General features: G+C 38.5%; 2 protein-coding genes across 3 annotated transcripts in view; one reads left to right on the top strand and one right to left on the bottom strand.

Moving 5' to 3' along the window:
* PDHX (pyruvate dehydrogenase complex component X) overlaps nt 1–10718 on the bottom strand; it is a 35865-nt gene extending 25147 nt beyond the window's left edge. Inside the window, exons 1-2 of the mRNA XM_064657737.1 lie at nt 10539–10718; nt 4062–4145 (exon numbers count right to left, since the gene is read on the bottom strand). Of these exons, the coding sequence (XP_064513807.1) occupies nt 4062–4145; nt 10539–10674 (220 nt within the window). The 5' untranslated portion in view covers nt 10675–10718. The remainder of the gene's footprint in view (nt 1–4061; nt 4146–10538) is intronic.
* Nucleotides 10719–10888: 170 nt separating this feature from the next.
* APIP (APAF1 interacting protein) lies at nt 10889–25381 on the top strand. Of its 2 annotated transcripts, none has more exons than XM_064657738.1 (8): nt 10889–11044; nt 13556–13656; nt 16602–16650; nt 17970–18087; nt 19146–19281; nt 21824–21991; nt 22519–22641; nt 23875–25381. In XM_064657738.1, the coding sequence occupies exons 1-7, from the start codon at nt 11015–11017 to the stop codon at nt 22616–22618; spliced, it is 702 nt and encodes a 233-aa protein (XP_064513808.1). In that variant the 5' UTR covers nt 10889–11014; the 3' UTR covers nt 22619–22641; nt 23875–25381. The 2 variants fall into 2 exon arrangements, with proteins under 2 accessions (XP_064513808.1, XP_064513809.1); XM_064657739.1 differs by lacking the exon at nt 10889–11044 and adding an exon at nt 11130–11602.
* Nucleotides 25382–25688: the final 307 nt, after the last annotated feature.

Genomic DNA, 25688 nt, shown 5'->3' with positions numbered 1-25688 from the left:
CTGCTTTTGAAGAATATCTGTATCTGCTAGCAGATGATAAAGGTATTAGGAGTCTGGATTATTTCAACAAATCAATACTGACTAGATGGCCAACACTAAAACTCAAATTACATTAAAAATTTTGAGGTAGTTGAACATTTTGACCTCCAACAAAATACAACTTTTTTCTTATAGAGACAATACATACAAGCTTAAAACATGCCTATAATTTTATATGAAGTAAAATTTTAATATTTCCTCATTACCAGAAACGCTGCAACCGCGTTACTGATCTAAGCATTTAGTTGAATCCCTGACATTGCTCTATTGTGCTTAAGCATCAAAACAAACCTAGTGCAGGTTATCACCTGTATTTAGGTAAGAGACAAATACTTTTTAAAAAAATATTATTTGCCGTTTTGGGACTACATGAATTAGAAGGGGAAACTTAGATGTTGTGTGATCCTTGTGATCTCTGCAGTAGGAAACAATGGAAGCATTCAACACTGAGTCGCTTACATAGTTTTTAAGTCATAAATGTTCATATTATAGAAATTGGCAGAGAAATACATAAGGTAGCACCTGATCTCTTTAATGTAATAATCTAACAGCCAAAATGCACTTTGCAATAACTAGAGCATAAACAATTTATACAAGGAAGTCAGAACTCCAGGCTCTACACTAGTGTTTTAATTTCACTGGATCATTAATTCAAGAAGCCCATATATTAGCTCATTAGGCAAGTACTTCTTAGCTGTTAAGAAATCAAATTGTTGGGCAAATTCTGTAATCTACAGAGCTGAGATTGGCAAGCAGAAAGGAGCTTAACTCTCTATCTTAATCTGCGATCAGACTGTAAGTGTTCTGCACCATTAAAAAGAAATCTCTGTGCTAAGAGACCTGCTGCAATACCTCCAGCAGTGTAGAGAGACAAAGGAAATACTTTCATCCATGTGTTTGTCACACATGACATCTCCTACCTTGGGTACCTGAGGTAGTTCACAGAAAACTAAGGATTTCCTTGCACAGGGAGGGCAAGAGGAAAAGTCTTCAGATAACCAAATAATCCAGTTTTCCAGTACTTTTTTTGTTTTCCTTTCATTGCTGCAGCCATAAAGTGGTCATAAATTTGGAAGGCAATTTATTAAATGCAATTTTAAGAATAAATCATAGCAGCATTCAAGTCTTATGTGTTTCAATACCCAAGTGTAATAGAAAGGACCACAGTTATTTTCAGTAGAGATTATGAAATTTGCTATAGCTCCTAATCAATGCCCACTTTGATGTCAACTACAAATCAGCTTTCTCAATATCTAGGATTGGAAAAAAATACTTTTACAAAGCATATCTTTGCCCTTACACTTTAAACTGAGAGAGCAGTATTTGCAACAGAAGTTGCCTGAAAAATCTGAGGGGGGGGGGGGTTGCCTTTTTTTCATTTTTTTTTAACGTAAGTTCTTACAGCTAGGCTGAATGCTCAGGATCTCTACTGAAGCAGAGTTTCCCTCTGGGAGATCACATCCAATTGGCATTCAATAGCCTACATGCTCTGTTCAGCTACTGACAGACAAGTATCCAAGTCACAGGATACAAACTGCATTCCTTAATGTACTCTTTGCAAATCAAATCAGAGTCGACTGAACATAGAGACTGAACTCCCTGGAGCTAATGTCTCAAAAGGTGGCAAGAGTTACACTGCATATGGAAGCTGCTAGCACTGTTGTACATTATATTTCCTGCCCACAATAACAAGAGGATTTTGGTCTCCTGGGCTGTCAGTCTATCATCTTTCATCAACATTAAATGCATACATAATAAATACAAGTTTTTAAAAACATATTTTTAATCTCTGTAAGAACGACTTTATTACCCACAGGAATCAATATGAAACTGCATTAACAATGAGAAGGAAAGTAAATCTGTCAATTAAATTTAGTGCTTTTTCTTCTGCAGTACTGAAATCATCTGTCCATCCTGTGAAACTGTAAAATGAAAACATTTGATATTTACAAAAAGAATGGGAAAAATTATCAGAATAGTATTATACTGACCCCTTCTGGTTATACAGTGGGAAAAACATTTCATATGGAAGCAGCTTTCTTCTCTCAATTGATAAAAAAATATTTATTTTCTTGGATATTAGATTATCAAACATTCATATTCAGCAATGCCACTACTTTTAGATGGCCAGTTTTCTGGAGGATTAAGTAGTTAAGAGCATCCCTTACACAGAGGAGGAGTACAAGCATTAAATCACTTTTGCTATTTTCTTCAAAATTTATCTTGAGGTTTTTTTTAATGTTGTCAGTATGTTTATTTTCCAGACTATTAGAGAAAAAAAAGATATTGATGGGAACTTATTTGGTCACAGATGTAGCCAAATAAGACAACATACTTATTCAGTTTTGAGGTTTTTTCCTAAATATAAAGCCCAGCAATAAAAATACTAAAATAGTTTTCTCTCAAAGTCCAACTATCAATTAAGATTTTATTTTAATTAACTAAAATAGGTGTGAAGCTTTTTTGCCTTTTGCATTAGGGTAGAAGTGTAGTGGAAAGACTGAGAAAAACCATTGTAAGGCTTTTGCATCCTAACACCTTTTTTAAGAGGAAAGCTTACTCATTCATGTTGTAGAGCAAACAGGAATCTCCTTCAACTTCTACCATGCTCTCTTTGCTTTCTTTTGCAATTTTGAATGCTATAATTATTGTCAAACAGGTTGCTGTTGATTTTTAATGTCTTACAATTACTGGAAAGTAATGAATAGAAAAAGGACTTTGGATCATTCCTTTCTCTCATAATCTTGGACTCAATTAACTGAAGCTTCAAGTTTCAAAAACACTGGTGCAATTTCTTTTAATAGACATAAACTGCCATATCGTTACTAGTAAATTCTGCAGCAATTCTTACTGGAAGTTTCATGAGCAAAAGGTCACATCCACTACTGGAGCAACAAGCTGCCTTCCAGCCACCTCTCAAAACATATTCAAAATGTGTAAAAGCAAAAGTGCTCTCATAAAAGAATGATGGAAGCTGTATCAACCCTTAAAAGGATAAGCCAAAGGAAATGGTTTATCTAGGCAGATAGTCAAAACACATTTAGCTATTCAAATTGTATCTGTCAAAGATAACAACCTTTACGAGATTTTCTCTTCTCCAGATGTATTCATCTCTTTAGCAAATCTAAAAATGTCTGTGAACAAGATATACTCCTACAGTCATCTAACTCTGCAGTACGTCCTGTAAAAATGGACAACTGCTACCTGGGATCCAAAGTTACTGTCAAAACTCTGTTTTAATATTAAATTGAAGAGAGGAAAGGGTAGGAGGAAACAGGAAAAAGGTCTCTTTACAGAACAGGAACTGATGAACAGAAACTGCTGATTCTTCTACAGATCATTTTTCATTTACATTCAACTTGTGAGAAGACAAAACTGACACTTCTTATCCAGTTGCTCCAACATATTTTAACAGAAGGACACAGTTGTCAGAGCACAAAGAACATAAGATAACCTAAAAGGTTGTTAGGGCTTTTTTTGGAAGAGTAGTTTGGCTTTTTGTTTGGGTTCTTTTAGGGAAAAATTTCCACATTTGGAAACAGGGTTATGAAAGTAATTTAGATTTTTCTATCAGCTTTAACCGTAGACTATAATTAAGATATTTAACAGGAAACCCCAGTAAGCAACTATAAAAATACCATATCTTTCATAGTATTTCATGTCACAGCAGAAAAATGAAACAGAGACTCTCCTCAAAGTCAATGGCTCTCAGACTTTCAAGTTACGGATCAGCATGACAAAATTGGGAATTAAAAACAGCACATCCACCCACAGCATGGAACATCCTAAGGGAAACTTTTAAAAAATATGATCAATACAACCTTTTGGAAGGCAACTAAAGGAAAAACATTTCAGAACCAAACAATTTCAAAGCAGGTATTGTTCAAGATGATAGCATCCATATAGCAAACATTTTGCTTCAAAATACTCATCCATAACCAGAAAGAATAATCTTATTTTTACAGAATAGATTTACATAGCTAAAAAATTATGAAACATGGCCATAGAAAATGCTGTCTTACCTTCCTTTTTTAACCATTTCACAATGTTTCCTTCTTCCATTGTAGGAGAAAGTGCAGGCATAAGAATTTTAATACCAGGTGTACCTGCAAAACAAGCACATGGTTATCCAGACTAAATACTTTTTCAGTATAATTATTTTCTCAATTAACTGCTTAACACAAATGAAATTAAAATTGCATTAATCTTAAAGACAGAACAAAAGATTCACTATTATGCTCTTTTTTTTAAGCTTGCATACAAGCATGCCCTCCAAGGAGCACGAAAGAAAACAAGGCACACTACAAAAAGAAACGGAAATTCAAGAACTCTGAATTCCTAGACCTGAAGTTTTGCTGATTGTATCAAAATCCACCACAAGCACTACATCTTTCTTTCTCCTATCCTCCTCCTCGACCCAGGCTGTGGAATTTTTTCCCAATTAGAGCATATCTTTTAAATTAATAAATCCTTTGTGACCCTAGTACTTCAGGAACTTATGATCTGCCTTCTTCATTGATATTTTCCAATGTTTATTTATACTTTTTACTCGTTAACTATATCTTAGCAGAAATTGCCTAATTTCAAGTTTCAGTGATTTTATCTTAAGCATCTGTTAAAAAGCTTGAAAAATTTCTCATTAGCGTTTCTTCTCACGGGTGGGTGTCTACGGAGAGAACAGGTAAATTCTTAAACTTTTTTTCCTTTGACAAGCCAAATAAAAAGATCTGAAGAGTCCAATGTATTAACACAATAGCATAACCTCTTTGGCCCTGCACCACTCTGCACCAGACACAGCCAGCGGGCAGGTCACTGCACTTTGCCAGTTGACTGAGCTGGCTCAGTAAACCCGCGCACAGAAACGGCACCGTGTAACAGCAACCTGCCTGCCATGTTAGTGGGATTCTTCCGAGGGCACAGCTCAGGAATACAGCACATTCCTTGGCTTCGTAGCAAATTACATCTCTTGTCACTTGATCCGCTACACCAAAGCAGTAGTCTGACATTAACACAAGGGATACTACCTTTCTAACTTCCAAGAACAGTTATGATGCCAAAAGAAAATATCTTTTTAGGTACAACTTTGTAAAAGCAGTTTTCCAGTACCTGGCTCATTTTTGAGGTTCTTTTTTAAACTATTACATCTGAATCTGTATTTAGTTAGAGAACAGAAACAGACACATAGAAAGTACGTTGTATACAACAGCAAGGTTCAACTCTGCTTCATATTCCCTTTTCTCTAATACCTATCAACAAGGGTTATTATCATTCAATAGGAAACAACACCACATTTCTCCCAGTTGCTATATTGCTTAGAGCAAGCAGAAACAGCTAAAAAAACTTCGAAATTAATCCTTTTTAATTCTTTTTTTTACTCATTATCTGCTTTACAGTTCAAAATTCTTCTAGTTCTTCGTTGTCCTTTTTCTTCCAGAAGCTGTGCTAAGGTCCATGGAGGACAGGGAGGTGATTTGGGACAGCCAGCACGGCTTCACCAAGGGCAAGTCCTGCCTGACCAACACAATGGCCTTCTGTGATGGAGTGACTACATCAATGGACAAGGGAAAGGCTATGGGTATCATCTCTCTGGACTTCTGTAAGACCTTTGACATAGTCCCCCCCAACATCGTTCTCTCTAAACTGGTGAAATAAGGATATGATGGGTGGACTGTTCTGTGGATGAGGATTTGGTTGGATGGTCGCATCCAGAGGGTAGTGGGCAATGTCTCAATGCTCCAATGGACATCAGTAAAAACTACCTCTTGGGGTCCTGGTGGATGAAAAGGTGGTCATGTGGCAGCCTTCTGGCTCACAGCCCAGAAGGCAAACCATATCCTGGGCTGCATCAAAAGCAGCATGCCCAGCAGGTCAAGGGAGGTAATTCTGCCTCTCTGCTCTACTCTGGTGAGATCCCACCTGGTGTACTGCATCCAGCTCTGGAATCCTCAGTACAGAAAACACATGGATATGTTGGAGGGGGTCCAGAAGAATGCCACAAAAATCATGAGGGATGGAACACCTCTTCTATGAAGAAACATCAAGAGAGTTGGGGTTGTTCAGTCCGGAGAAGAGAAGGTTCCATAGAGACCTTATTGCAGCCTTTTAATACTTAAAGGGAGCTTCTAAGAAAGATGGAGACAAACCTTCTAATAGGGCCTACAGCAACAGGACAAGGGGTAATGGTTTTAAACTGAAAGGGGGCAGATTTAGACCAGATATAAGGAAGATTTTGGTGAAACGCAAGAACAGGTTGCTCAGAGAGTTGGCAGATGCCCCATCAGTGGAAATACTCAAGGCCAGGTTGGATGGGGCTCTGAGCAACCTAATCTAGCTGAAGATGTCCCTGCTCACTGCAGGGGGTTGGACTAGATGACTTTTAAAGGTACCTTCCAACCCAAACCCTTCAGTGATTTTTTAAAAAATGTGAAATGGAAACACTGTAGTGAACCCCTAATGACCTAAGCAGCCATCAATGATCTCAACATTTTAAAATGCACCAAGAGCAGAAAGGGAGTAATTTACCCCCTAGAGCCCTCCCAGACAGCAACACAATCAGGATCATGCTCCCCCAAACACTTGTATTTTGTGGAAATCAGCCCAGTTGCATGGATGATGTTCCCAGAAGACTGCATGAGCAAATACACATATTTTTTGTCTCAGATTTACCATAGTACTTAAATGTTTTTCAGTTTAATATTACTCAAGACTGTAATGTTTAGAAATTTATCCAGACAATGTTCCTTGTAATGCTGACAAGTCCCATATGAATTACCTTCAAGGATTTTCTTTAAAAAGTTTATTCTTGCAACCTCTCATCTTGGACTATTACACAAAAAAATGGACTAACATTAAGTATCTGAATGTCTATCTATGTTAATTTTCCAAATATAGTTTTGTACTATTTGAAAAATGACTGACAAATTACAAGCTAACAATAGGCTTTACACTATACATATTTATAAAGAGTATTAACAGATAGCAGCAAGCAGAAAAAGAATACATTACAGGATGCAAAGTGTTCTCAGTTTCATTGGTCTAACTCGACAAGTCTAACTTTGACAATCAAAACATTATTTTGAAGTCATATCCCACAAATATCTAGGACTACTGAGAACTAGTGGATAGAATTCCCAGAAAAAAAAAGTGAAAATAATCCACATTTTTAATGAGGAAAAAATTAATTTTTAAACACGGTGGTTTACATGTTTCACTTCCACGAAGAGCCACTTAATCCATTTCCCAGAACATGCTCCATACTTTGGCATAAATACAAAACTAAGCAATAAATTTGTGCAACTGCAACATTTTCCCTTCAGTGTTATGAGCAACTACCACAAAACATACAATCCATTCTGGTCCTTTGATCAAGTCAGGAGAGAAGATTCAGCAGCAAGTACCCATTAAAAAGTCAAAAAAAAAAAAAAAGGATACAAAGCAGAAGGGGGAATTCAAAAAAAGTTAAGGTACATGTCAAGTCTGAAAATGAGAAACTGCCACTTTCTCTACTATTGTGCCCTACAGCAGAACTGGTAACTGTAATGGAGAAGCAGAACTCAAACTGACCTAGAAGGTCTCTGACTACATCTTTAATAGCCAATACAGTAGTTAACAATCTTCCCGGGCACTTAACTACTTATTACTAACAGTCCCACTAAAACAAAATCATGCCACACAGAATAAACCCACTTGACACTACATAAAAACTGCAAAACCTCTACTAAATGGGAATTCAGACAAATAAAATGGTAACTCAAAAAAATTCTTTCCTTCATCCTTCCTCAGCTTTCCACCTTCTCCATGAAGGGATTCAATGCATATTTAGGCTGTATATCAAACAGTGAGAAGAGCAGGGCTTTAAGAGAAGAACAGACCAGTAGACCTCTATCATTTCCTATAAACTACAATCTAAGAATCCCAATGACAGGGAATTTAAACTTACTCAGTGTAACACAGTTTTATTACCTCTTCTTGTCCCCTTTTGATATGGAACCAACCACAGCATTTTCATACCAAAAAAGCCTGCAGTGAACTGAAGAGAAATGCTTTAATGTGCCCCCCAGAGAGGTATTTCATAACTTCCTAATTCATACTCTGTAGTCAATAACTGAAACATTTACTCCAACTTGATACCAATTCTAAGACTAAGATACAATAAAAACAAACAAAAAATTGACAGACCTCTAACATAAAGAGGTCATTCTATTCTTTCTATTTTCTGTTTTTCTTCCTTCCCTATGACCAACAAACTAGGAATTCCATTTTGAATTAATTGTTTTAATTATGCAAGACAACTTTTCCTCTACCACCACCATAGACAAGGATAGAAACACAGAGAGAAACAAAAAAAGTAACACAACCAAACTAGATCCATATGAGCCAATACTTCAAATGGTGCTATTTTCAGAAACAGAAAAGAGAAAAAATAAAACTAATGCTAAAATAAAACTGACTTAACTTTAAATTCTCAAACTAGGAACCAAGAGTGAGTTTTATGTCCAGAAGAGCTGTAGTTTACCAGAGAAAACGTGAGTTTTCTCTTTGTTTTCATTTTAGAGGCCACAATAAACATTTAAGAAAGACAATGTCACCAAGATATGCACCACCTTGAAAAGCTGTAAGGAATATTAGAAGGGTTCAGAGAGGAAAGACTGAATGAGTTCAAGGAGTGATATATCCACCTTAAAACACAAAAGCTTACTGTAAGGAAGTAAAAAAGGTTTCACTCATTTCCATATCCAAATTTAGAAATTTAACTCCGACTAGATACAAAATACAGTCACCACAAAGATTGCGTGGAAGGACTGTAGACAAGAGGTCTCTAAAGAGTTAAATAACAAGACTCATTTCAAGGTAGGTAATCCTGCATTGGGCAAAAAGACAAACATATTATATGAAGAAAGAAGCAAATTTTTTCTAATAAAATTTGAAAATAAGTAACACTCATTTCAAGAAAGGGATAGACTTCCCTATATTACACACAGCAGGTTTTGCAAAAGGAAAAGATTTTCATACTGCAAAGCTGCAAAAGCAACGAGTGCTGGAAAGAAGGGAATACTGAGATCTAAACCACAGTCCCTAAAAAGTCTCTGAACTACTACTGAGTTTTATTACACAAGCTTATTTCTTTAAAAGTGCACTTAAAACCCAAAGAGTTCATGCTCAGCATCACACCAGGACCTCATAACAATGCACCTGGTTATTGTTTAAATGTTTTACAACTTGTAACTTACAGATCAAGTAGGGAAAGATTACATTTCATTTCAGCATCCAAAACTCTTCCCACATCTCTCAGAGACAGAGGAAAATATGGAAGGTCAATAGATGATCTGCCTGATAATTCTGCAACAAAACTACTGAAAAATGCATCTTGAAAAGTTGTTGTCATAACCTCACACCTTGATTCCTACGTGGAAGTGTATGCTAGACATGCAATTAATAAATACAAACTCCATTTCTCTGTTAAATAAAAAAATTAAAAAAGGGAAAAAAATTACATAAAATACACATTCCATGCCCTTCTCTAATTAGTTGAAACATTACCTGAAGAGTAAGAGGACAGAAGTGTGGTGGAATCTCCAAACATGGACCCAAAATACCACCAATTAAACCAGTTAAAAAGTTTCTTTTTTTCAGTGCTTAGCTATACTTAACACCTAGAAAACACTCCCCTATTTTCTTCTTATCAACAAGAGAACATTTTCATATTTGAAGGCCTAACCTCCCATCGCTCCATTTTCCTCTCTACATTCCAACTCCTTTAGGTGTTTTTACCTTTACTAATTTTCACCTCTCTCTGCAATTTCTCCTTTCAGCCCATACGCATCCTAATGCACTTGCAGTGCCACGGGAGACCAAACCAAAGAGCACACTGCCAAACAAACCCAGCTCATCCACCTCCCCATCACTGCTGCTCAGTTTCCGCCCAGCACCAGCGGCCTCTCACCCCAAGACCCACCGGGCAACACCGGGCATTCACAGCTCCCTGCCCTCGCACAGCCTTCACTTCTTGCCCAGTTCAGGACGAACTGCCGCCCGTGGGAGGGACCCTAGGCTGGAGCAGGGAAAGGACTCCGACTCCTCTACCGGAGCAGCGCCAGAACAAACCGGGATGGACTGACCGTAACCTCCATTCCCGTCTTCCTGCACCGCTGGGAGTGCTAGGAGAAAAGTGTTTTTAAGATTTGCTTTACTTTCCATTATCCTGCTCTGATTTCGACTGGTAATAAATCCAATTACTATCCCCGCGTCGTGTCTGTTCTGCACACGACAGCAGTGGCTGAGTGACCTCCCATTGCCCTTATCTCAAAGCATGAACTTTCTCTTATACCCTCTCTCCCCCGTCCAGATGCGGAGGCAGTAACAGCGCGGCTGCGGTGGGTGCCAAACACCCAGCCAAGGTCAATCCACCGCAACAACCCGCCCTCACTCCTCACTCCCCGCCGCAGGTCGCCGCAGGCACATCCGCAGCAGAGCAGCCATCACGGCGGCCTGTCACTCACCCAGCAGCTCCCGGGTGCCGTGCAGGTGCCTCCATCCCGCTCGTCCGGCGACGGGGAGCCCCGCGCCCAGCGCCGCCCGCCCGGCCCGGAGCAGCCTCAGCGCCCGCTCCCCGCTCAGCCGCAGGGACGCCGCCATCTTTCCGCTCCCGCCCCGGGGCTGCCCCTCTCCCTGCCTGAGCAGAAAGAACCCGTCCCGCCCGCGGTGCCGCCGTCTCAGCCCTGCGAAGCAACGGCTTCACCGCCCCCGCCCGCGGCACCGAGTGCCCCTATTGCCCCGGGCACGAGCAAACGCCAACCGCAGGGACAGCCGGGTCCCGCCCGCCCCCGCACCTCCCCCGGTCACTGCCGCCGCCCGGTCTCTCCATCCCCCCCAGTCCAGGTCGGTGCCTGCGGTCAGGGGATGTCCGGCGATCCGCAGGCGATCCGCAGGCGCCCCGCGGCGCCCGCAAGAGGCCCCCGAGCGAGGACCCCGCGCCATGGCCGCCGCGGCGGGAGACTGGGAGCAGGTACCGGGGCAGGGGGTCCCCCTGTGGTCTGGGGAGCGGAGCGACCGCGGGGGCCGGGGCTGCCCATGAAACCACCGTAATTAGCATGGGCCTTCGTAGTTGCTAATTGTTAGAGAGGACCTGGGAGTGTTGGTGGGTGACAAGCTGACTGTGAGCCGGCAGTGCCCCGGCGGCCAGCGGGCAATGCAGCGGCAGGAGCTGAGCGTGTTCGGCCTCCAGTATTCGAGGAGTAATGGGCATGAAGTAAAACGCGAGAACTTCCACCTCAACATGAGGAAAAACTTCCTGACGTTGAGGGTGGCAGAGCACTGGAACAGGGAAGTCGTGGAGTCTCCCTCTCTGGGGACACTCCAAAGCCACGTGGACACGTTCCTGTGTCACCTGCTCCAGGTGGCTCTGCCTTGGCAGAGGGACTAGACTGGATGATCACTAGAGACCCCTTCCAACCCTAAGAGTTCTGTGATTCTCTATCAAGATATTAGGAAATTCCCTGCAGTTCCCAAAACGTTGCCAGCTGTCAGTTTGGCTGCAGCTACAGGACTTGTGGCCCTTTTTATGGTAACTGGGGTTTTTTAGGTTTGTTCTGTGATTTTTTCTGTTTGGGTGATTTTTTTGTTTTTGATTGGGGTTTTATACATCATCACAACCAGAAGGTGAGTTGGCAGTGCTGTGCTTCATCAGACGAACCAAACACTGTGCTGGAGCACATGAAACATGACCTGGATGGGGCTCTAAGTACCTCTCTGGGTTGTGTGTGGCACTGGTCGAGAGACCAGTATGAACCTCAGCTGGGACATGGGGCTAATCAGCAGACTGGGTGATGTGGCCTGTTAGGAATGAGGGAATGAATCTCCTTGGTCGTAAAATAAAATGAGGGGCAAATGGAGTCGTTGTCTTAATATGTAAAATGTTGTTAGAGATATGAAAGGGAAGACCCTTTTTTTTATGTATATAACTGTTAGGTAAGAGAGGACAGATTCAAGTTTTGTCAAGCAAGGTTTAGGGTAGGCATTAGGAAAATATTTCTAACCTGAAACAGTTAAATGGGTTGCCTGAGGATCCTGTGCCTCGCTATTGTTGGAGGTTGTAAAGATGAGGTTAAAGTAGGACGCTCCAAACCTTGTCAAGCTTGCCCCAGGCTGCCATCTCCATTAATTCACCTTCCCTGTTTCCTGCCTCAGAACCACTGCTGTGCTCTTGCACCTGTGCCTCCCCTCATCTCGTTCTGCAAGTCCAACACCAACTGGAAGCATTTTCCTCCAGCAGCTGCAACAGTGTGCAGGTGTTCTGTCTGTTCAGAGGGACTGCATTAGGCAAAGCCTCGGCTTGTTGTGGTTCTGTGGGCCAGGAGACAGTCTTGAGGTGTCACAAAATCCCAATTCCCCTTTGCTTGATTCTTACAGCCTTTAGACCCTCAAGAATCACTCAGCATTCAGCTGGGTCACTGGGGCATTGGAGTGATGGGGGACAGCAGTGACAGCAGCACTTTTTTCTAAATATTTCAGCAAAGATACTGGTACCAACTAACCAACTGCCTGCCAGTTTTGCTGTGCTGCTTTTTCTTTTGCTTTTGTTCCCTCTCTTTTGTGGGTATTGACAAAATACTCCCCTCTAATGTGGATTCTTGCTGCTAAAATAACGTTTGTCTTGGAAACATCCTTTCATGGGCATAAATGACTAAGGTGGGCAGTAGAGCAGCTAATCATTTGTCATTTTAAAAAACTGTTAAATCTTCTAGTTACTGCAGTAAAAAAAAATTGAAAAGGCCATAAATTATCAGTTTCAGTGGGAGGTTCGTAGTTGCTACAAAAACTGACAGTCCAAAGCTTTTAGCGGAGGAGGAATTCTCACCACATTGCTTTCCTGTCTCTTCATTAGAATTATTTTGTTTCTCACCTAAAAATACCCTTCCAATATTCAAAATTTTTTGTTTTCCAGTGTAGTACTCACTTATTAAAGACTACTACCTGTGAGGAACAGCTTTCTCAGCTGTATATGTTCAGTGCAGAATCATGTTTAGCATTTCCAATAAATAGTTTTGGCTTGGTTCTGGTTTAGATTAACTATAAATGAATCTCTGATGCTACAGATACCTTTGGTTAATGTATAGATACAGATTTACTCATTGATGTAATAAACAATGGAATATGGAAAAATTAAGAACTTTTTTTTCCTTCTGAAAGAAATGTTAAAATAATGCAATTTACCTTCTGGCTAAACTGCATGTGAAGTAACCTCATATTGTAAAAATGTAGGAATATGAAGTTCACAAAACAATTTGCCTATATTTTCTATGCTATTTTTGACTGCTGTTTAAAAATGTACAACAACTAATAAAATCTGTTCTGCTGAAATTTGTAAATCAAGCAAAATAAATTCACAGAAAACATAAATTAGACTGTTGTATGGCAGTACGACAGTACTACTCCTTTAAACTCAGTTTCAGAATTTAAATTCTTAGGTTTGTGGCATATCTGATGTTTTTTATTTATTTCTTTAATTTATTTTTAGGATAAGTTACATCCAAGGAATCTTATCCCAGAGCTTTGTAGACTGTTTTATGATTTAGGCTGGGTAACAGGAACTGGTGGAGGAATCAGCTTGAAACATGGGTAAGTAATGATGAAAGAGAAACAATGTGATGGTTAGAGAGGGGCTGGCTGTGTTTAGTAGTTGGTGAGGGCATTTCAGTTCCATGAAAAATGAAAGTCAGGAGTGAGCAAGAAAGCAGAGGGGGAAATGAACAGTCTGTCAAATTTAACCATGTAGAAGGGAGCTGACTAGTCTGGATTAATCACTGCAATCCCTTCAATGGAGAGAGACAACTTCAGAGGGGGACTTTTTTCTGTCCTTTTCCTATCTTTGTTGAAGGTAGATGAATTGTCTTCAAAGCACAATGCATTCCCTCTTTTTCATTTTGCTGACTGTGGAATTTAGAGTGGGTTACACCAGGCACAAGGCTTTCAAATGCCTTTGGTTAAATGAGATCAGTCTCACCCTAGACATTTTGCAGGCAAGTAGTTTCCTTTAAGCAGGAGATTACTATTCTACAGAGGTAATAGCAACAATTTTTGGTGTGTATCTGCTACTAAGAAGCACTGCTTTGTGTTTTAATTTGCTTGTCTCCCTGCATTCATAATTTCCAAGCTTTTGTGGAGACAGGGCTCCTCTCAGTGGCCACGAAAAAAGTTCTCGTTCTGCAAAATGCCTTACAGAAAGCCTGCAATTCTGTCCCCAGTCACAGGGTTGTGATACTAACTTGAGAGTGTCTGACTTTTCATTTTCTGATATACACTTGCATGCATGCATGCACAGCCATTGCTATTCAAATATATATTATATATATATATTTTTATATAGAAGAAAAGATTCTAAATGCAAATATTTGTGCTGTTTGGACTTTGTGCAGGTCATTTCACCTCCCTGCTTGATTTTTGCCAGCAAAGCCAAGAGCAGTAATAACAATGTGAGCAATGATAAGAGGGTTATTTTTTGTTTTCAAAGCTGTCTCTGGAAGGATCTTTCTAGCACTAATTTGTCATCAGTAGCTAAATGTAACCTATTTTCTTTGTCATTTCAGTGTGACTCATATTGGTTGTGGCAAGACAAATGGCATTATCAGAGAATTCACTAACATAGTAGTATAGTTTTCCTCAGCAGTTCTGTTACTTGGTTGCTCAGACTACGCCTAAATAAATACATGTTTTAGTTGATATCAATATTGTACATGGTCTAGGAATAGTTATGTGTGTGTACTATACTGCTTTATATCTACAGTAGCAGTAGCTTTGTTTCAAAATGAGTAGCTATAAGGCAGAGATCAGACTATCTTAGAATTGAACAATTACAATTTGATTAAAATACAACAATTGGTTTTACCAGCTAATTCTAATCAGCTTTACTCACTGTTCATATCAACTATTCAGAAAAAAAATGCCACTTTGGATATGAGTTAACATACTAAAAAATGGATCTAAAATTCATTGTCAGATATCTTGTATTTTGAAGGCTGTATTTCATCATTAGAGTTTTTCTTTCTGGTTAAAAAGAAAAAAGTCCGTTTTTAAAAAAAGTTGCATGTCTTTCATTGGTAACTGAATCACCACTTGATTTCTCCATATGTCGCTCTCAGTCATCTTGCTCACGCAAAGGGCTAAATTAATGCAATGTTGGCAGTGTTAATTCATGAATGTTAAAAATTACAAATATGATAAAGCTACATTTTGATGTACTTCACAGACATTTTACCCCTATGGATATACATCATCTTAAGAGTTTTTATTTTTAGAAGAATTAAAATCACAGAATTGTTTAGGTTGATACAGACCATTAAGATCCTCGAGTCCACATAAACCTGCCACTGCCAAGTTCACCACTAAAACACATCCCTAATCACCATTCCTAAAGTGTTTCGAACACTTCCAGAGATGGTGAGCCAACTGCTCCCCTGGGCAGCCTGTTCCAATGCTTGATAACCCTTTCAGTGAAGAAACTTTTCCTAATATGAAATCTAAACCTCCCCTGGTGCAACTTGAGGCCATTTCCAATTCTCTTGTTACTTGTTACCTGGGAGAAGAGTCTGACCCCCACCTGGCTACAACTTCCTCTCAGGTAGTTGTAGAGAGTGATGAGGTCTCCCCTGAGCCTCCTCTTCTCCAGCCTAAACAACTCCAGCTCCCTCAGTCTCTCCTCATAAGATTTGTGATCCAGACCCTTCACCAGCTCCATTGCTCTTGTCCAGGAATACAAACTTCTCATGGTCTGTAGGAAATGTATCTGTAACTTGACTAATTATTCACTAGATGTCTCTGTGCTCCTGAATTTACTGTGTGACTGTTGAAGCCAAATAGTGATTACAATTGAGAGAGATAATCTAGTTGGGGTTTTTTGCTAATATGGAGAATAATTCAGACACCATCTTAAAATAATTTTAATTTAAATCAATTTTTGTGGGTTTTGTTCATGTAGACCTTGCAAGAAGTGATGCACTTCTACTTGAATTTCATTTAATTTCATTGTATCAGTGTTATCTCTTTATCAATACAAATAGATTTATAACTGCACAAAAAACCTAAACTGCACTGTTAAAAAGTAAAGTATTTATATTGAAGAATGCTACAGATAATTATTACTGTTTATAGGTAGTCTGTGGTTTTTTAGTAATAGTTTTGTGACTTGCTTTGTCACAGATCAGTATCTGCTTGCAATTTCTCATTTAATTTTTATTCTGAATTCTGGGAATTAGAATTTGAATTATTGAAGGGAGAGGCTTTTTTTTTTTTGGGGTAGGAAAAATAAGGCTGCACTTCCTACTTCCTCTTACAAAGGTGAAAATAGGGTTTTGTACCACTGCAAGTTAAAGATTTTATAGGCCCTTCTACAATTTGGTTTTATTTTGATGACCATCTACATGTCAATGTATAGAAGGAGCAAGAAAGTTCTTAGGGGCTAGATTTGCTATTTCCTTTTCAGGGATCAAGGGCTCTAATGCCTGTGCAGTTGGAAAGTCATTGTTCAGCTGTGTTTACTGATTTTCCCCGTCTGCAACTTTTCATAGGAATGAAATCTACATCGCTCCTTCAGGAGTCCAAAAGGAAAGAATACAGGTACGTTAAGCTGTACTTTTACCTCAGAGCTCATCCTGAAATACAGGAAAGTGCCTTTGGTTAGAGTTTCATTTTTTCTTATGTAAACTTGGAAACTTGTTGCGCTGTTGAAACAGCTTACTGAAACAACTGATGATTTCTCCCAGTACTCCACTACCATAGCAAGCCAGTATGTGTTTCAGTGGCCAGTGTATATTAGTCTTGAAGATCTCTTTGCTTTAAATAAGCACAAAACTGTGTGGGATTTGAACTCGAGTGCAGCTTTATTCTTTGTCAAGCTTGAGTATCTTTACAGCTGTCTGGCCACAGTTTCAAGTTACTCTGGCACATACATAAAGAAGCATTAATGCCTCGTCACTGTTTATTTTCATTTGAGTGATTACAAATATTTTTCTTGATAGTCTCAGTAAATATTTGGGCTCTCCCCATGAAAAGGTGACCTTGTCTATCTGTCTCTTTTCCAAAAAAACCCCCAAAATGTAAGTGAAGGGGAGAATGGTAAATGGTAACTATTTGATGACAGCAGGAACTCCCCCAGAATAGCATAATATGTGGAAAGGATTTATCATTTCATAGATCTGAGGATAAATACCATGAGGAGTAAAAGGAATCCCTTCACTGATAGAAACGCAGGGTTTAGCAGCATTGTTTGGGGATGTGAACAAGTAAGGCAGGCAGAGGTACGTAAGATAACCATGATGGTCTCTTCTGTGCTATCAGTAGCAGTGGCTTGAGTGCAGTGAGTGAGGAAATCTCTTGCAACTGTATTTTCTGCTGACTGTTAACATTAAAAAAGAAAGTTTTATTACTGCCCTGGCCAATTCTTTGTACTATTATGAGTATCTAATTGATACAAAGGTACCATTCATGTAAAACTACTAAAAGCAAGGTTTAAAAAGAAATAGCTCTACAAGTTGAATAGATTATTTGTAAGTTTAATTTGTGTCCTTTGTTGGTTCTTTAAGTGGGAAAGGAAAAATACATCTACATTTCTTTTTTTTTTAAATCAGTTACTACTTTTCCTTTTGATCTGTTTTCTGTTATTTGGGTACAGGCTGTCTCCTTTCTGAGAAAATTGTAGATTTACAAATACCTGCTTAATTACCCTCATAATAAAAAGAGTACCTAAAATTAATTCCATTACACAATGTCAGTAAGTACTATTAACAGCTAGAATAAATGTGGTACATTCCAGCACTTTTATAAAGTTAAAATCACATTCTATATTAAATATACGGTGCATATGTATTTGTTTCCCTAGAAGAAAAACAAAGCTATTCAAGTCATCACAGGTCAAAATAGTTTCTTCATTCTTACAGCCAGAAGATATGTTTGTTTGTGACATGAATGAGCAGGACATCAGTGGTCCTCCACTGCACAAGAAGCTAAAGAAAAGCCAGTGCACACCTCTCTTTATGAACGCCTACACTATGAGAGGTATGTAGCAAATGTCTTTAGTTCATCCATGTCTGAAACACTGTAAATGTACATCCACAAAATTGATATTCAATACCATATTTTTTATACATAGAATTTACAATGAAATAAACATGAAACTGTAAATAAATTGATTTGCACAGATATATATACAATGGAAGAGAATCCGTAGTAACATCCTGTCAGTGTCATTTACAATTTACAATTTTATCTTCTTGTGTAGCTATTCCTGTGATCATCATCATTAATTTTTAGTGCAGTATATTGATAGGTTGTGGGGGGATTTACAGCAGCTTTAAACCAGTAGTTTTGCCTATCCAGCAGCTATGGTTTAGAGCCCGTTGCATCCATTGGCTGAGATTAACAATTATGAATAGGTGAAAAAGGTATGAAACTTTTCTCTTGCAGGTGGACAGTAATAGCGAGCTTTTGATGTTGTGTAAGATTTACATCTGTTGTTTTAGAAAGGGTTTAGGAAGTCTCTTCAAGTCTTCCTGCACAAGAAGCTTACATGTGTACCTGAGGAATGGCAACATTGCAACTTTATAAGTGGATTATAATTATTGTCTGCCCATTTTTCCATCATGACACAGTAAGGTGATGACAAATGTTTTTTCAGAGAGTCAGTAGATAATTGAAGAAGACATAAAAACAAAGTAAAAGTCTCTAAACTTTCATTTCACAAATAAGTTTGGGAATTCTTTAAAATCTCAGAACTCTGATAAAATAAATAATGTGTTTCAGTCATTGCAGTATGTAAAGAAATGTAGAAGTAGTGTTTCTCCTTGAATTTGTACAAGTAGTTTGTCTCCTGGAATTTGTCACTAACTAAAAGTTAGCACTGGTGTCCTAAGACAATCTATAATTATCCTTTATAGGTGAGTAATGATCTCATATCTTCATTTAGATTGCTGTATGTTTTTTCCTCTAATGCAGTAGATCACCGTTTGCTAAGAGACCCAATCAAAGGAAATTAATCAAGTATGTGAATAAAATTTTTCTAATAGATACATTTTTAAATTAATGCTAAATTTTTTTTCTTCTTTTTGTGTTCTTAGGGGCAGGTGCAGTGATCCATACTCATTCCAAGGCTGCTGTTATGGCTACCCTTCTTTACCCAGGGACTGAGTTCCGTATTACCCATCAGGAGATGATAAAAGGAATCCAAAAGTGTACTTCAGGAGGCTATTACAGGTACTTCTCTATATTTAAGAAAAGAGGCATGATATTTGATCATTTGTTTTCAACAATACAAATAGATGATGAGTTATTCAAGTTATGTGCATTAAAGTGTGTAATATAAAATGTTAGGAATAAGAAGTAAAAAGACCTCTGGAATAAATGAGTCATTTCTGTAAGGTCACACGCCTGTGGAAGAGATCTGAGATAAAATATTGTAATGTCAAGACTACTGTGGTCTGTTGAGCTACAGCAACAAACCAAATAAAGAGCTACATCCTGAGATGTTGACACATCTATACAGTGTTAAGCTGAAACTGGAGCCAACCAACATTAGGTTGCATTGATAGCATGTGAAAACTACATTTGGGTGGACTTCACATATCACTGCCTGTGCTAGTTTAGGGCATGTTAAGAGAGTAGAGGATTTCAGATTTTACTTGACAGAGTTTGAAAGAGAATTCAGAATAAACAGCTCATTAAAGATAATGTTATTACTTTTCAAGGATGAGCTCTGAGGTAAGTGCTGAGTTATTCCAAATTATGTGTGATGGCTTGTTTTGAGGTCTCCACCCACAGAGTGTTGAATTGGGATCTGCAAACAACATTTATATAACATGTGACAAGTAGATGAGAAATTGAAATGTTAAATTCTTTCCACTTTTTGATGTTAATTTTTGTATCTAACTATTGCCCTTTGGCAAGGGAGCAAGCCATATGTGATTTTATGCCCAAGCATATTTTGTTCCATTTTGGTTAACTTGCCAACCTTTACCTTCTCATCAGCATTAGCATGTGCATTTTTAATGTGGCAAAATACAATCCCTTGTATTGAATTTTCTAACAACACTAGTTTTAAAAACATCCACATCAATTTTCTATTTTGGATATGCATTTTGAACTCTCAAATATTGCTAAATATTAGTGAGGAGACATCGTATTTTAGTCAGGAGACGTAATATTTATCAGGTTCCATATCTCCAAGTTGTCTGGTATCACCCTGTTAATTTACCAGAAAAACTGAAAAAATCAAAGCTTCAGATTATATGGTTCATAAGCACATATTTATCCATACTAGAGCGATTCCACTGTCTTGTCTCACACAAGGGTCCCCATTGAATTCCAAAGAAATTTGATAGTAGAAAATGGAACCTTTCAAGAAAGGGATTGAAAGTATGTTGTTTCTAATTGGAAGCTATCCATGAAAACGCTACAGATATGATAATCAGAAGTATTTTTTTGCCTAAATACGACTCTAGTGATGCCAGAGTAATTTTCCCTTCAACTTCTGTAGAAGGAGAATTAGATCAGTAGTAAACAGCTTTGAAAATCCAGACTATGACAAGGTATTTTAAATTAAGTTTTGACTAAATGTAGGCTGCTTGTATTTCCATAAAACTAAAGACATATCAAGTATTTAGCTCATTCAGAGTTTTCTTGACATTTTATAGATTCTAGTTTTTGATAAAAAGCTTATGGTTATCATTAGGGATCAATTATATTATTTATACCCGCATCCAAGCTCACGTAGAAAGCAGAACTAGGAAGCCAATCCGTTAGCTCATTTGGCCTCAAATCTAGTTTTGGTGATCAGTATATATGAGTCAAACTGCAAATGCCACTTAATTTTTTTCATTCACTATTTTTATAGCTTCCTTGAGAAAGTATCAGCATTGAAAACTGTAAGGGATGAGACTTTAATTTTCTGAATATTTGATTTGAAGTACAAGCTGTTGCTTTGGGGTTTTTTACCATTGCTTTCTTTCTGTGTTTTATAAAAGTAAGTACTACTAGCATCCACTCATGAAATATCTAAGTGATCTCAATGATAAACCTGAACCTGAAGTGGGGACTTATTAAAACTATTTAAACAAGTTTCTGCCAGTGTTAATTAAGGTTCAAACAATGCCAAATATCCCAGTCCTCCTTCAGAAGAACTCTTAGGCAAGTTCCACTGAGTAACATGCATAATCTTGTCTTTGGAACTGGGGTTCTGAGGCTCTCTTAAGATCACATGTAGCCCACCAATGACTCCATCACAGAGAATTTATTTTTCATGTGTTGACTCTACTTTCTATTTATATGCCTCAGAAGGACAATCTTCCAGGGGCTTTTTGGACTACCTGAATTAATTTTTTTCTGCTCTCCAGCAAGCAGCTTCATTTCCTTCTTCATGATATGATTCTTTTAAATAATTTAATCTGAGGTAAAGCTTGTAGATGATGCCAATACAGGATGGAGAGTTAGAAAAAGTTGTAAAGAGACCCAACTACAAAGTGATATGTGAATAAACAGCTACACCTAATAGATTAAAGTGTTATTTTCTTTTTGTGCCTCAAGTGTAGCTCAGTATTGCCAGCATAGTATGTGTTTGGGAGTGAGAGATGTTCCTGAGAATTCTTATGTTCCAGCATGACTCACAAGAGAAGATATCATTAGTGCTGAAAATTTATTAACATCTTTACACAGTCAAAGGAGAATCTCTTTCTTAGGGAAAAGCTTCATAGATCCAAGCACAGGGGTTTTTTAAATACATGAACATTCATTTTTCTTTCAGATATGATGATACACTAGTGGTTCCCATTATTGAAAATACACCAGAAGAGAAGGATCTCAAGGAAAGAATGGCACGTGCAATGGAAAAGTACCCAGACTCTTGTGCTGTGTTGGTCAGACGTCATGGTGTTTACGTGTGGGGAGGAACATGGGAAAAAGCCAAAACGATGTGAGTACAATTCAGCAACGTGCTGTCTTTTGCTGCTATACCTCAAAACCTTAGTGAACTTAATGTCGTGTGTATTTTCAACCCATTGACAATGATTCAGAACATTGAGGCCTCACTGCATGTATGGGGAGCTTTTGGGAGTGGGTTCATCCATAATTCCAGTGCTTGCTTTTTCTCTCAAATCAGTGTTAGCTAATAAGGTTGCCAACATTTTCCTTTCATATGGACAAGTCCTTCCTCATATGAAACCTGCAGACAATCCCTGCTTTTATATGACACCTCCCAATACTGTTTGTGTAGTCTTCCCTAGTACCAGTTTTGGAATTTACTTCATCTGCTGATAGAAATGCAACAAAAGTGCTGGGCACTTTCCATACCACAGTGTTGGAAGTAACAGTAATAGAGCTGTCCATTCAGACTATTGCATTGGTGATATAAAGCTTAAGGAAGGAAAATACTAGTTTTCATAAAACATGGTAAGACTTGAGCCTTACTAACATTTCACTTTTTTTCCTTATTAATTTTAGGTGTGAGTGTTATGATTACCTGTTTGATATCGCAGTGCAGATGAAGCAGCATGGGCTGGATCCTTCAAAACATCCATCTGGAGAAAACGGGATCTTGTAAATGTCAACAACATTTATATTCAGGTGTGAATTTATCTGTAAAGATGATCTGTTTGGAGGGAGGGACTACAGATGACACCATCACTTCAGTCTTCTTTCCCACTCAGGAAACTTCAGTATTGCTCATCTCCCCCCAGTCTGCTTTGTTACCACTGCAATTATGTCTATGCCTGAAATAACGCTCCTTTTCCATACAATACAACAAAAAAAATATGTATTAATAGTCGAGTATGTTCTGTCCATATTTAGCACCTATTTACAGCATGGAGTGCAATTGCTTTTTAAAACAAAACAGTATCAAGCATTACCAGTAAAAGCAGTGGACTAAGAATACCCCAGCCTAGTAAAATAATCTGTACAGAGACGTCTGAACACCCACAGTTGTTCTTCATCTTGCAGGATCAGGTTTGATATCAGTCCATCCCTTGTGTTACTTGTAGGGTGGATTGGTTGGGGGGTTTTGTGGATTTGTTTTTTTCCTTCAGCGGACTTGGCTGGTTGCAGTTAGAGTTTCACTGGTTACTGTCACCTGTTTACCTCATGCAGCGAATTACCTTGACTTTCTGTTTTCTAGTGTAGCAATGATCGGTTTTGAAAGTTTTCATAAGAAATTGTTCAAAGTAAAAGCACACAGATAACACAGATAACATGAAGGATCCCTGAAACAGTTCTCACAAAAGCAATGTACAGCTTGGTATGGCAAAACACAGTGGCAGCATAACACTTCAGAGTTTGAGACACCTCTTCCTGAAAACGTAAGCAAGTTAAAAGATTCCAGTACAGAGATTATAAAAGGACTTCTTGGCCAAAGTGGTGGCGTAATTAAACAGGATAGGCTAACTTGTTGCAGAGTTGTGCTATCAGATAATCCACTGCACCCACCACGTTTTCATCAGAAGAAATGACGCATGGTTGCTCAGGCTGCATGAGCCCAGAACAGACGGGGACTTGGATCATTAGCCTTTATGCCCACACTGGAGGACGAAGCAGCTGGACAGGAGGCTTCCTGTCAGTGAGTCTCTGTGTTAGCAGACATTTGGAGTGCTGCCAGTGCATACAGTGATAAAGACATGCTGGCTGCCACACCTGAACAGAACTACCTCCTGGCCCATGAGAACCATTCTAAAATTACACCTCAGCCCCTACAGTTGAATAGGTTGGGCTAATGTAGTGGCATTAATATTCCTTTGCCTATTTATTATGACTGAATGCCTAGTTTTAGAATATTTTCTCTCTTACCTTGTTTCTCCTGTACAGGTTTCTTACATGGTGATGGGAGTTCCAGATTTCAGCTCATGCTGTTGAAGCCAGAAGGGGGTGCTGTTATACTCAGGGGATTGACAGATGCCAGCAGGCGGTTTTGACTGTTCAACGCACCCAAGAAGAAAAGGAGACTTCAAAACAACTGAGTTGCTATTTATGAATCCTGTCAAGTGCTACAGTAGGAGGAATGAAAATTGAGATGCAAAAAAAAGATTTTGAACAACTATGGAGAACTAACATGACATTTTGTTTGTGTGCCTTAAAAATGGATATTTCAACAATCTGCATTGGCTGATCCTGCTGTAATTCTACATCATTTAAGTTGTTATAACTTTCTATTTCTGAAAGTTATAGTAGCTTTTATTCTTCAGGAAAAAAGTGAGGACGACCCCTTAATTAGAAGTTAATAAAATTTAAAGCATTGTTTGAACTGTGATTCTTTCATGCCATGTTCATAGGGTTGTTTTTCTTTTAATTAAGCCTGTAGCGTATGTATTTTTAAATTCTCCTAATTGTCATTATAATGAGTAGGAAACACATAATTTTATAGTGTATATTTTGTAGTTATTACTGAAAGACTGCTCTGGGTCTTGTCTGGTTTTTACATCTTTACATTCCTTCACTTTGAGTAAGATTTTGTTTATTGCAACTTTAAGACAGCTTTTTATGACCTCTGCTTAGCCCCCCTAAGGTAGATTTAATCAAAGTGCTCATTAAAACATCGTATCGCATATTTATGACACAGTGTCTTTCAGGATCTTCTTCAGTGGCTCCCCAGTGGCCTTGAGTGTAAGCCTTGAGTGACCAGTTTTTTGGTTGAGCGTTGAGACTTTATGCCCAAGGGGGAATTGAGACAGGGTAAGCACTGACTGACCGTGTTCTCTGCTAGGGGCCTTGCATTCCTGCCACTTTCCCCTACATCATCTCTGGCACTTTTTTGAGCTTCCATGAGGTTAATTAACTCTTCAACCTAAAAGGAAACTACTGTGGGAGTGGGGGAAGGAAAATTACTAAATTGTTTCCTAATAAGGCACTGGTAAAATGTTGAATCAAGTCAAAGGTGGGTTCAAAGAGATCCAGAGCCAGGGCAAAAGATGAGATGGCTGATACTGGAGATGGCAGACAACACTTTCCCCTTTTCATGGAGATGACAGTTAAGTTCAATGTCTTGGAAATGTTGGACGTGTTTGTCTTTCCCTACTATACAGTGCTGTACCTGCAGTGTGCAATCTTTAAGCATTATGGGGGGGGGGGAGTGACCTTGGTTATTGTGAAATAGTGGTTATCACTACCTTATTGAAGGTTGTATGTTTATCAATACATTTTTTCAGTATTAGACACTTGTTTGTCAGTGATAAATATTTGAACTGCCTGATTTCTGCAAAAAGTAAATTCCTGTGGTATTCTGATGATGCTTTCAGAATAGATCATAATTGTATAATTCCATAATACTAATGTTCTGTAAGTATAAAGAACGTATAAAGCAGTATATTTACACTTAGTATTGGTTTATTTTGCATGTATAATGACAAACTATAAAAGAACATTCATGAGGAAAGGTTTTTTTGCCAAATATATTCCTCTAGGGTCATGTTAATTACAAATATTCACTTTCTCATCCAGCTCCAATTTGCCACTCTGTAGCTATTCTAAAATTTGTGTAAAACATCCAATTTCTATAGTAGTCAAGAAGTTTTGTCATATAGGATTCCAAGATGTTTGGAGTCCCATTCAGTGATATAGAACTGAGCTAAATGCACTCTTCTCATGTGAACTGTCATCAAAGAAATTAGTGCCTTTACAGCTTT

This window comes from Pseudopipra pipra, chromosome 6, assembly GCF_036250125.1.
Source record: "Pseudopipra pipra isolate bDixPip1 chromosome 6, bDixPip1.hap1, whole genome shotgun sequence".
Lineage (NCBI taxonomy): Eukaryota > Metazoa > Chordata > Aves > Passeriformes > Pipridae > Pseudopipra > Pseudopipra pipra.
The sequence above is the reverse complement of the archived record's forward strand: the minus strand, read 5'-3'. Positions and strand labels throughout refer to the sequence as shown.

Coding starts and splice junctions, on each gene's coding strand:
- APIP (XM_064657738.1), top strand. CDS start 11,015: ATGGCCGCCGCGGCGGGAGACTGGGAGCAG. Junction 16,651..17,969: donor TCCAAAAGGAAAGAATACAG/GTACGTTAAGCT, acceptor TCATTCTTACAG/CCAGAAGATATGTTTGTTTG. Junction 21,992..22,518: donor TGGGAAAAAGCCAAAACGAT/GTGAGTACAATT, acceptor TATTAATTTTAG/GTGTGAGTGTTATGATTACC.